General features: G+C 40.0%; 1 protein-coding gene and 1 pseudogene across 4 annotated transcripts in view; both read right to left on the bottom strand.

The window, feature by feature from the left end:
* Positions 1-231: 231 nt before the first annotated feature.
* ADAMTS20 (ADAM metallopeptidase with thrombospondin type 1 motif 20) overlaps positions 232-12,921 on the bottom strand; it is a 216,930-nt gene continuing 204,240 nt past the window's right edge. For all 4 annotated transcript variants that reach the window (XM_086399837.1, XM_086399838.1, XM_086399839.1 and 1 more), the window contains 2 exons: positions 3,072-3,176; positions 232-517 (listed from right to left, as the gene is read on the bottom strand). In XM_086399837.1, the coding sequence (XP_086255963.1) occupies positions 428-517; positions 3,072-3,176 (195 nt within the window). In that variant the 3' untranslated portion in view covers positions 232-427. The remainder of the gene's footprint in view (positions 518-3,071; positions 3,177-12,921) is intronic.
* Positions 4,655-6,041, bottom strand: LOC147371780 (dnaJ homolog subfamily A member 3, mitochondrial pseudogene; annotated as a pseudogene).

Here is a 12,921-nt window from a genome sequence, read left to right as displayed (position 1 = left end):
AATAATGTTTATGATTTAAGTTCATTTTCCTAATTTTTACTTGCTCCATTTTAACAAGTAGAATAAGCATTTCATTGTACAGTAGGATGTGAGCAGAGATTTACATGTGTGTTTACAGGCATAACATAATTCTGGTCCAGTGCAATCTGTTAACAGCAGTATTATCTTAGCATAGTTCAAACATCCCTGTATGCCCTACCATAAATTATTTCATCCTTTTAAGGATCCTGATTAGAACCATGTATCATTCAGTTTATTTCAAAGGCCTTGAAAAATCAAGCAGTGATTGACTCCTCATGAGCATCCTAGAAAAAAGGCACAAATATTTTAGACATAAATCTCAGGAAGGAATAAAAAAAACAAGCACCAGCTATTTGCAGGTTCCAGAGAATGTCTCCTCTTTGGGACACACTTTCCTTCTGAATGTTCACACTACTTGAATTGGGAGACCAGTAGTCATGTGAGGAATACACTTTCCACAGAATCCTCCACATCTGCCATAGACTTTGGTTCCATCCTGAAAAGAGAAGAGGCAGAGATACAGGAGAATCTGTTACATGCTGGTATCTGTGTGCACAAGGCAGAAAAGCAAACGCTTTGAATCATGTGGCTGAAATAATTAGCCAAAGTTTCCTATAACAATTACACTTGAAGTCAAAGATTATGCCATTTCAGGATTAGTTGAAATCTGTGGTCACAGGAATTAGAGAACCCGAGATTCATATTAGCCACTTGATGATTATAAACCACACTTTACGTTAGACAATTCATCTCAATCCACGTATTTTTCATCAAGGTATCTACTTGCTTCAATGAGTTTATTAAAACCTCTCACAATTTGTTGTCCAGTGTTTCTCACAGACTGAATAAAAGAAAGGTATTAGGATTTTATATAAGATTCTCATGGACTAAATAAAAGAAGGATATTATGCAAACTTGACCTTAACTTCAAATATCTCCTGGAAGCATTAGAAACACAGCTTAAAGAAAACATAAAAGGTGATAGAATGGAGGGAAAAAACTGGATTGAAAGTAATACTTATAATTAGACACAGAGTTAGACACAACTTAGTGACTAAACAACAACAAAAAAGGAGATTCTTCTTCGCTTTTTTTTTTTTTTTTTTTAAGAAAAGCAGAGCTGCTAACTGAGGAATGGGTGGGCAGAGGCTGGTGAAGGAAGTGATGAGGACAGGGTAGATTTTCTTTCCAGACTGTCCTCCAACTTTAGGTCCAAAAGTCAAAAGGCCTTTTGATAGGATGAAACAAAAATAGTTTGAACTCTTATGGTTTCTGCAAAAGGTAAGTTTTGCTTTATTTATTTATGTTTTTCTTTTTTTAATCTAAGGAGGGAGGATAGGAAAGGAAACTGGGTTCCTGAAACTTTTGAGGATAAAGAATGTTTTGAGATCGGGGGCTTTTGAAGTTGCCTCTTCTTTCAGAAGCTTTCTACACTCTAGAGAATCTGAGTAAACAGAGAAGGGGATGGCAGTAAAAATTCCAATTTATATACATTCCTGTCCTCAAATGGATCAAGTAAACCCCTAATCTTGTTTAACTTTACTAGGAAATGAAAATATGTGTTCATTTCCATAAGTACATTTGGGTTTCATAAGTCAGAGTTTCATTCACACCATGTATCAGATCTCAGGAAATACCTTCATGCGCAAAATCTTTGATTGAGGAAGAAATTCTTAATTAAGTAAACAAATAGTCTTTACAATAAAACGTAAATGCGAAAGGAATGATTGTACTAAATGTTCATTTTTACTGCTGCCCTTGGCCAGCTGTCATTTAACCAGAAGATACCTAACAACTGGGTAAAGTCAGCATTGCACTGTCTAAATTTTATACCTGCTCAGAACATATTTTAACTAAGTAATTGATTTATTTCCATTCTTCTACCCAAAAGGATGAGACCTAAATTTGCCAAATAAATATTTAGAAATAAATAGCCATTTTCAAAGCCTACTGTTTACCCATATGATAGAAATAATACAAATATAAATTCTTTAATTATTAATTAAAACACAATTTCATAATAGTCAGAAATAAAGTATTTTAAAGTCTGCAAATATCAGAAAATTGAATTTCATTTACAAGTAGTATTCATATATAGGAATGAAGTCACTTTTAGCAAAAGAAAGAAAAGTTATAAAACCTTGGAGTCGGCAGGGACTGTTGATGGTACTGATTTAAATGGTGCAATATAGGTGAGAACAGAAATTATGACACAGATCTTGATTTAATGTAGATCAGGTCATGCTATCTAAGATGTGGTAATTCTAAGTACCAGGAGCCATCTCATAAATTTTATGTGCTAGCACACTACACCAGCACCAAAATTAGGAGGATAGCACATTAGATAATACTTTAGATAATACGTGTGCTATAGGAAAAATTAAAATCCCAGTGCACCGGCTCTGAGCTCCCTGTCTCATGCATTGAACATGGACTGGTGATCTGTTTCACACATGGTAATATACATGTTTCAGGGCTATTCTCTCAAATCATGACAATATTTTCTAAATAAAGATAGATGAGGAAAATGTTCATACAACCATAAAAATATTCCTAATTCTTGAAGAAACTATAAAGGATGTTCATTAAATGACAAATGACTCCCACATCACTAAATCACTAAATTAAAGCAGTGAGGAAAATAAACCAAAAATTTACCTCTCACTTTGAAATATTAAAATGTAAGTCTTTAATAATTAGAGTATAGCTAAAAAGACTACCTCTTTTTGAAGCACCTGTTTTACAAACCATTAGCCCCAAACTTGAACTACTTAAATCTATATGCTCTGGCACTTGATTTCATGCACAGATATGTATAGCCTAAACATTAATGTGTATATATATAAAACCTCCATAAGCACATGAAAAAAAAAGAACCTCATTCCATAATTTCATGTTAGTTATACCTCATCATAATGTAACATACCCCATTATATGAAAGAACTCATTAGTCATTAACTTCATAATTCTGGATTTAAGGTAGAGGAATTTAATACTACTTCACAGCACAGAAGTATTTCAGACAGGCTTTTTGGTCCAGCAGGACTTACCTGTGATCTGTGAATGATCACAGAGGCATAACTGCCCTGAGCCAGCCACTTTGCTGTACTGGATATCTTCATCCCAGTTCCTGCCAAATTAATGCTGAACTGTCCCTTGATTATAAATAAAAAATAAAAAAATAAGACTAGATGGAATTAGTAAAAAAATATTTAAGCATGTACTTGGCTGGAAACACATGATTTGGCATGATCTAAAAAACTTGCCTTCCTAGGTTCTTTAGAAAATGAAAGAACATTGATACAAACCATACACTTTCTTACACTAACAAAATGAACAAGCTAAAGATTTTTTTAACTTATTACAAATAAATCTTCTCAATTACAAGGGAAAACAGAAATAATGCCAGATTGTGTTATTTGTTGAAGAGTAATTCTGTCCAGTCCTTGGACTCTAGCGATTGACAGCTAGAGCTTACATTACTTTTTTTTTTTTTCAGGTTTTAAATATCTCTTTGCAGTAGATAATCTTATTTACATTGATACAGAATCATTTTACATTCTTAGAGCAGACACTAGCAGATGCTTTATTTTAGTAAATTATGGGGGGGAAACAGAAAAGACACTAGTCAGAAGGGTTCTCCATTAGCCTGTCTTGCCACAGCGGGGGGATCTAGAAACACAGGGGAACCTGCACGTCCCAGAAGCCAAGGCTGGGAAATGGTGCTTGGTCTGGCTGGATGCTGGAGAACCTTCGATTGCTGAGACTACGTTCTCCTCTGAACAAACACTCGTACGGGAAAAGACAATGATTCTCAGTATTGAATAATTTAAACATACGTCTGAAAACAAGTCAGTAGTGAGTGGTGAGACCCAAGGCCCTGATAGCAGCGGGGCAGGGCTGGGGTTGAGAGGCCCTCAGTCAGCCCCAGGCCATGCCGGCTGTGGTCCAGCAGAAGGGCAGGAGCCCCACTTACGCGTGCCTTAGAACAACACAACTCCACTGTCGGGGGACAGGGCCACCCTGTCCGTCCTGACGGAGATCACAGCCCATGTGATCAAGAGTGGCCTCTGCAGGGACTGTCCTCTAGGCATCACCCCAGGCCCCAGGCCCCCAGGTTCCAGCTGCTCAGTACCTTTGGGAATTAAAACCAACTCCAGCTGAAGGGTGGGTGACACCAGCGGGGCATGTGCCCCAGGTTCCCGGAAAGGACAACCTGTCAGGAAAGACTCATTCTGGAACGTCCCGGAAGTTTGCTGAGAGGGAAATCAATCACGTCACAACTTGGTGCAGCTTAAGGCTTCATTTTCAAGCTGTAAGCATGGCCTTTAATTCTTTAACCACATTCAGTTCCAAATTAAGAGTTTCAGCTCTGCAGGAAGTGTCCAGCCGTCTGACTTTGCCAGAGCCTGAAGAGGCCAAGTTACCTACCCACAGACAGGAAACTACCAGCCCTGAGGCCAGCCATGCCTGACTGCCCAGGGTCTGTCCAGTCCGCAGTGACCTTCCGTGAAGAGCTGCGTGGTCACGAGAGTTTGCTGTTGCCAAGGCGGCCCGGAGGCCTCTGCAGGCAGGGGTCAGTGCTGCCGTGGGGAATCCTCCTGCGTCCAAGGTGCCCTGGCCACGAGGAGGTGCTGCTGCTCCCTGCCTAGTTCCCAGTGGACCGTTTTCCAGTGCTTGCGTTGGTGACGCCGTTCACTGTCCCTTCCACGTCGGTCTCGTCCTCCGCGTAGCTCAGGATCAGGCTCTGCTGCCGGCTTGTCAGTCTCTTTGGAGCTCTGATCTTGATGTGAATGTAGTGGTCTCCGTAGCCATAACTGTTAATCCGCGGGATGCCCTCCCACTCATCCGAATCTTCTGATCTGACTGAGTCCCAGGGGGGATCGTCACGTTGATGGTCTCGTACAGGCCCTGCGTTCTGGCGGTGCCCCCGAGGATGGCCTGAGCTATGGAGATGAAGAGGTCCGAGTGGATGTCTGCGCCGTCCCTCCGGAACACAGGGCTTTTCTGCACCCTGAATGTGATGAAAATTTCTCGTTTTCCTACAGGCATCCTCACAGTCTGGCCATCCTCAACTCCGGCAGGCACGGGGATCACCACCTTCTTCTTCTGTTTAGCCTGTCCTCCTCCTCTGCACACCACACAGGGAGACGTGATGATGCAGCCCCGGCCACCACACCTCCGACACGTGGAGCGCATCACAAAAGGGCCTGTGTTTATGGTTTCCATGCCGGAGCCACCGCAGTAGTGGCAGTGCTGAACTTTGGTGCCGGGCTCGTTCCCTTTGCCATCACACCGCTCACAGGTGTCAGTGATGTTCACGGTGAACTCCTTGTTGACGCCCTTGGCAGCTTGATTGAACGTCAAGTCCATGATGTACTCCTGAGGCTGACTGAACACACTCTGGAAATCGCCAAAAGAGGAGGATGAGAACTCCCCAAAGATCTTTCTGAAGAGCTCCTCTGGGTCAACCGTGGGACCTCCTTTCCAGTAGCTCTGCCCAGAGCTGCCGGCCCCAGGATCGAAGCCAGCGGAGCCATAGGTGTCATACTGTTTCCTCTTCACTTCATCACTCAGGACCTCATAGGCCTCTGCCAGCTGGGAGAACTTCTTGGCTTTGGGATCATCCTTATTCGTGTCTGGGTGATATTTCTTGGCAAGCTGGTAATAGACTTTCTTGATCTCCTTCTGGCTGGCGTTCCGGGGCACTCCTAGTATCTGGTAATAATCTTCTTTAGCCAAATGGGTGCTCGTGTGGAAGGAGGCAGTACAAACAAAAGGGTACCGTTTTATTCCTGTGAAGCTGACACCGGGTCTCAATGTCAGCAGCGCCCCGGGACCGCGACCTCCCAGGGAAGGCGGGAAGGCGGTGACGCTCAAATTGCGACCCAGCGACGCCCCACCACGCCCGCCATGGGCGGCCAGGCCCCTCTCCCCGCTGCAGCCGGCAGCCGCGGGGTCCCCACAGCCACCAGCAACCAGTGTGTGGAGCGCCGCGCCGCCATCTTGGCCCGGGGACACTTGGAGCTTACATTCCTATAGCATCAGCAACAGCAAGTCTAGATAGAAGGGGCGTCATAGGGACTGGTACCAGACTAGCATTTATCCAGTTTCAATTTTTGACCTCTCACTGCTAATTTCACTGATAAGTTACATCTATTTAATGTATTTCCTTCTGTTATTGTGCCCTTACATCTATCACACAAAAACTATTGAATATAGTATTATGGTCCCAGCTATCACATCCTTTTAAGTACCCAAAAGTGTTATGCAGATATGTGATACCACATGAATTACACACATGGTATGTGAGCCCCCTAGTGGCATTATGGTCTAATTATTCTCAAGACACAAGAACCATTTTATGTCAAAATATTCTAGACTATCACTGTTAAAAACTAAACTTTAAATATCTGTTAAGTAAGAAAGCACATGACTAAAATGGATAAAATTTGTGGCATTCATGTATATGATCTCACAGTACAGAATCACAAACTGAAAAGCTGAAGTATTTAATGAATGCTAACTAAGCCTATGCCAATGTTCAATATACGTATAGATTTAGAGCTATATTAGGCCAGTCTTAGATCACATCACAATATTCTGTGGCCTAGGGCACAGGAATCTTCAGCAAAACTGTGATAAAACATTAAGGATTATGTTATGTGACGGGAAATATTGTCTTTCATGAAAGCAAAAGTAAAATAGATTTCACATATATTTGTAATATCAATTACTACAATTGCTAAAAATTATGTATCAATTCAGTTTATTAAGTTATATTTCTTATCAATCACATACTTATTTAAAATCAAAATAGATTCAAATGTATTTATAATACAATGATAATATATGCAGAATTTCCCCCAAAACAGAAATAATTTGTTTTAGATAAATTCCAAAGAAAGTTTATTATTATATACATCATTTGGTTATGGAATTTAAAATACCTGTATGTTTGCTTCATTGATGTAATCCTAGATTCCAAAAGAAGGCCTAGGAGCCCAGTGTGTGTGTGTGCTTAGTCACTTAGTCATGTCCAGCTCTTTGCGACCTCATGGACTATAGTCCTCCAGACTCCTCTGTCTATGGGGATTCTCCAGGCAAGAATACTGGAATGGGTTGCCACGCCCTCCTCCAGAGGATCTTCCCAACCCAGGAATCAAACCCAGGTCTTACACATTGCAGGAGGATTCTTTACCAGCTGAGCCACCAGGGAAGCCAAAGAATACTGGAGTGGGTAGCCTATCCCTTCTCCAGCAGATCTTCCCAACCAAGGAATTGAACTGGGGTTTCCTGCATTGCAGGTGGATTCTTTACCAGCTGAGCTACCAGGGAAGCCCATTAGGGAGGTAGGCAGCAGCCAAATTATGCAGAGACTTCAGGGTATGTCAGAGGTGTTAGATTTTATATGAAGAAAAGGCCTGCATTGCAGGCAGATTCTTTACTATCTGAGCCATCAGGAAGGCCCATTCAGGTACTCAGAAAGTGTTTTTAAATGGATGAATTAAGTGCAATATTATAAATATTAAATTTTAGCATCATAAAAGTTAATATATAAATACATATCTAAACCCTTTATACTTGTGATAATGAATGACATTAACACTAGACACATCAGAATTTTATATTAGTAAATATTTAAATTAAAACTAATTCTAAGGATATATTCTACTATTTGATACTTAGTCAACTGATACAGGTTTTGGACTAAATACTTAATCCCACATTAACTCATAAGTCAGCTTCTTGCCAAACAAAAGAAATGGAAATATATTCTGTGAAGTAGCTCTTCTGTAACTAACCATTTATGGCACTCTTGTTGTGTCTTGCAGTATTTTCACAACTTAATATTTATCGTTTACCTCCCTGCTCAACCCTGCTGGGAAGCATTCAAATGTATATACACTGGAAGTGAAAGAAAAAAAATCCAACTGAGTAATGAGAGAGTCAAGTGGTCATTAACACAATCAGTTGGGTCTAGAAATATCTATTGCTTCTTTCCTCCAGATTAATTTTCAAGAGCTTTGCTTACGTCTTTAGTCCTTCTTCAAAAGCTACATTATGGTACTAAGAAGTAGAAAAACAGATCATCTGAAACTGGGGATGATATCAATTGAGGTAAAAATACATTTCATTCATTTGTTCAAAATTGAGTGGCAGACTTGGTGTCAAGTAGCCACAGGAGTGGAAAGGTCAATCCTTATCCCAATTCCCAAGAAGGGCAGTACTAAAGAATGTTCAAACCACCAAACAATTGCACTCATCTCCCATGCTAGTAATGTTATGCTTAAAATCCTGCATGCTAGGCTTCAGCATTATGTGAACTGAGAACTTCCAGATGTTCAAGCTGGGTTTAGAAAAGGCAGAGGAACCAGAGACCAAATTGCCAACATTTGCTGGATCACAGAGAAAGCAAGGGAATTCTAGAAAAACATCTACCTCTGTTGCATTCACTGTGCTAAAGCCTTCAACTCTGTGGATAATAACAAACTGTGGAAAACTCTTAAAGAGACAGGAATACCAAACCATCTTACTGGTCTCTTGAGAAACCTGTATGCCGGTCAAGAAGCAACAGTTAGAATCTTATACAGAACAACTGACTGGTTCAAGATTGAGAAAGGAGTACGATAAGGCCTATTTACTGTCACCCTGTTTATATAACTTATAAGCCGAGCACATCATGAGAAATGCTGGGTTGGATGAATTACAAGCTGGAATCAAGATTACCAGGAGAAACACCAACAACCTCAGATATGTGGATGGTACCACTCTAATGGCAGAAAGTGAAGAGGAACAAAACAACCTCTTGATGAGGGTGAAGGAGAAGAGTGAAAAGGCCAGCTTAAAATGAAATAGTTAAAAAACTAAAATCATAGCAACCGGCCCATCACTTCATGGCAAACAGAAGGGGAAAAGGTGGAAGCAGTGACTGATTTCCTCTTCTTGGGCTCTAAAATCACTGCAGACATTGACTGCAGCCATGAAATCAGAAGACAACTCTGGGAGAGGCTGAGAGACAAGAAAGCCTGATGTGCTGCAGTCCATGGGGTCACAAAGAGTCAGACACAACTTGGTGACTGAATAACAACAACTATGGGAGTACAGAGAAAGGTCTTAGTCTTGATCTGAGAAGGGAAGCATGGACTGATGGTTGCCAGAGGTAGGAGTCAAGAGGAAGGGAAGTGTGTGAGGGTGGACAAAAAAGAAAACCTTCCAGTGACAAGATGAATCACAAGTGGAAGTAAGGTGATTCCAAAGAACTAAGATTTCAACAAATAGGAATGTCTTCCTTGAATAATTAGCTTCATTAAAGGAAAATATACTTATGGATACAGAGGGAAAGCATAGAAATAGATGCAAGCTTTAAAGTTCCACTTCTTGGACTGACTGCTTGGTTCATAATCCCCATTATGTCATTAGGTTTTACAGTTTTAAAGTTTGTCCCCATAGTGGCTGTACTAGTTTGCATTCCCACCAACAGTGTAAGAGGGTCCCCTTTTCTCCACACCCTCTCCAGCATTTATTATTTGTAGACTTTTGGATCGCAGCCATTCTGACTGGCATGAAATGGTACCTCATAGTGGTTTTGATTTGCATTTTCTCTGATAATGAGTGATGTTGAGCATCTTTTCATGTGTTTGTTAGCCATCTGTATGTCTTCATTGGAGAAATGTCTATTTAGTTCTTTGGCCCATTTTTTGATTGGGTCATTTATTTTTCTGGAGTTGAGCTGTAGGAGTTGCTTGTATATTTTTGAGATTAATTGTTTGTCAGTTGCTTCATTTGCTATTATTTTCTCCCATTCTGAAGGCTGTCTTTTCACCTTGCTAATAGTTTCCTTTGATGTGCAGAAGCTTTTAAGGTTAATTAGGTCCCATTTGTTTATTTTTGCTTTTATTTCCAATATTCTGGGAGGCGGGTCATAGAGGATCCTGCTGTGATGTATGTCAGAGAGTGTTTTGCCTATGTTCTCCTCTAGGAGTTTTATAGTTTCTGGTCTTACGTTTAGATCTTTAATCCATTGTGAGTTTATTTTTGTGTATGGTGTTAGAAAGTGGTCTAGTTTCATTCTTTTACAAGTGGTTGACCAGATTTCCCAGCACCACTTGTTAAAGAGATTGTCTTTAATCCATTGTATATTCTTGCCTCCTTTGTCAAAGATAAGGTGTCCATATGTGTGTGGATTTATCTCTGAGCTTTCTATTTTATTCCATTGATCAATATTTCTGTCTTTGTGCCAGTACCATACTGTCTTGATAACTGTGGCTTTGTAGTAGAGCCTGAAGTCAGGTAGGTTGATTCCTCCAGTTCCATTCTTCTTTCTCAAGATCGCTTTGGCTATTCGAGGTTTTTTGTATTTCCATACAAATTGTGAAATTATTTGTTCTAGCTCTGTGAAGAATACTGTTGGTAGCTTGATAGGGATTGCGTTGAATCTATAAATTGCTTTGGGTAGTATACTCATTTTCACTATATTGATTCTTCCAATCCATGAACATGGTATATTCCTCCATCTATTAGTGTCCTCTTTGATTTCTTTCACTAGTGTTTTATAGTTTTCTATATATAGGTCTTTAGTTTCTTTAGGTAGATATATTCCTAAGTATTTTATTCTTTCCGTTGCAATGGTGAATGGAATTGTTTCCTTAATTTCTCTTTCTGTTTTCTCATTATTAGTGTATAGGAATGCAAGGGATTTCTGTGTGTTGATTTTATATCCTGCAACTTTACTATAGTCGTTGATTATTTCTAGTAATTTTCTGGTGGAATCTTTAGGGTTTTCTATGTAGAGGATCATGTCATCTGCAAATAGTGAGAGTTTTACTTCTTCTTTTCCAATTTGGATTCCTTTTATTTCTTTTTCTGTTCTGACTGCTGTGGCCAGAACAGTGTGGAGATTCCTTAAAAAACTGGAAATAGAACTGCCTTATGATCCAGCAATCCCACTGCTGGGCATACACACTGAGGAAACCAGAAGGGAAAGAGACACGTGTACCCCAATGTTCATCGCAGCACTGTTTATAATAGCCAGGACATGGAAGCAACCTAGATGTCCATCAGCAGATGAATGGATAAGCAAGCTGTGGTACATATACACAATGGAGTATTACTCAGCCATTCAAAAGAATACATTTGAATCAGTTCTAATGAGGTGGATGAAACTGGAGCCTATTATACAGAGTGAAGTAAGCCAGAAGGAAAAACATAAATACAGTATACTAACGCATATATATGGAATTTAGAAAGATGGTAACAATAACCCTGTGTACGAGACAGCAAAAGAGACACTGATGTACAGAACAGTCTTATGGACTCTGTGGGAGAGGGAGAGGGTGGGAAGATTTGGGAGAATGGCATTGAAACATGTAAAATATCATGTAAGAAATGAGTTGCCAGTCCAGGTTCGATGCACGATACTGGATGCTTGGGGCTAGTGCACTGGGACGACCCAGAGGGATGGTATGGGGAGGGAGGAAGGAGGAGGGTTCAGGATGGGGAACACATGTATACCTGTGGCGGATTCATTTTGATATTTGGCAAAACTAATACAATTATGTAAAGTTTAAAAATAAAATAAAATTAGAAAAAAAAATAAATAAAGTTTGTCCCATCTATTTTACTATGAAAGGGATCTAATGCAATTCCAAAAAGAGAACTGATTCTAAAATTTATATAACTTTATATTTATATTTCTTTTATAAAGAAATTAAAATAATTAAAACAAGTTTGAAAAAAAAAGAATAAAGTTAAAGGACCCACACTACCTTGTTTTAACACTTATTATAAGGCTATCACTGGAAAAGGGCATGGCAACCCACTTCAGTATTCTTGCCTGGAGAACCCCATGGACAGAGGGGCCTGCTAGGCTTCAGTCCATAGGGATGCAAAGAGCCAGACACAATCGAGCCAGACACAATTTAGCACACATGTGAGCATAAAGCTGTCACAGGTGGTGCTAGTGTTAAAGAACCTGTCTGCCAATGCAGGAGATATAAGAGATGTGGGTTTAATCCCTGGGATGGGAAAATCTCCTGGAGTAAGAAATGGCAACATGCTCCAGTATTCTTGCCTGGAAAATTCTACGGACAGAGGAGCCTATCAGGCTATGGTCCATGGGGTCAAAGAGTCAGATGCAACTGAGCACACACACACATCCACACCCAAACATAAAGCTATCATAACCAAGGCAGTGCTGTGATGGTGAGAGAGAGACATGGATCAGAACAGAGAGTCAGAAATAGACTCAAAATATGTGCAATTGACACATGCCACACCACATGGCAAGTGGAATCTTAGTTCCCTGACTAGAGATAGAACCTGTAGCCACTGCATTGGAAGCACAGATTCTTAAACACTGAACCACCAAGGAAGTCCCCTCCATTTGATTTTTGACAAAGGTGGAAAGGAGAGAAACAACTGCCTTCTCAACAAGTGGTATTAGGACAATTGGATGTCTATAGGCAAAACTCTTCCAACTTCATACAAAATTAGTTCAAAATCAATCATAGGTCTAGATGTAAAACATACAACTATAAATTTTTTTAAGAAAACATAGCAGAAAATCTTTGTAACTTGGACTAAGTCAAAGAGTTCTTAAATATGACACTAAATGTCATAAAGAAAAAAAAATGGTAAATTTGAATTCATTAAACTTTAAAACCTCCACTTAAGTATAAGACACTAAAGAAAAAGAAGAGATAAGGTCCAGACCATGAGTGAAACATTTGCAAACCTTATATACAACAAAAGATTTGTATCCAGACTATATACAGAACTTTCAGGACTTCCCTGGTAGTACAGTGGATAAGAATCTGCCTGCCAATGCAGGGGACACAGATGTAGAAAGATTTGCTCCTTGGTGTAAGAAGATTCCACATGCCATGGGGCAACTAAGCC

Source organism: Bos grunniens, chromosome 5, assembly GCF_055505025.1.
Source record: "Bos grunniens cultivar Pamir isolate PY7600 chromosome 5, Bosgru_T2T1.0, whole genome shotgun sequence".
Classification (NCBI taxonomy): Eukaryota; Metazoa; Chordata; class Mammalia; order Artiodactyla; family Bovidae; genus Bos; species Bos grunniens.
Note: the sequence above shows the minus strand (reverse complement) of the source record. Positions and strands in the feature narration are given on the sequence as shown.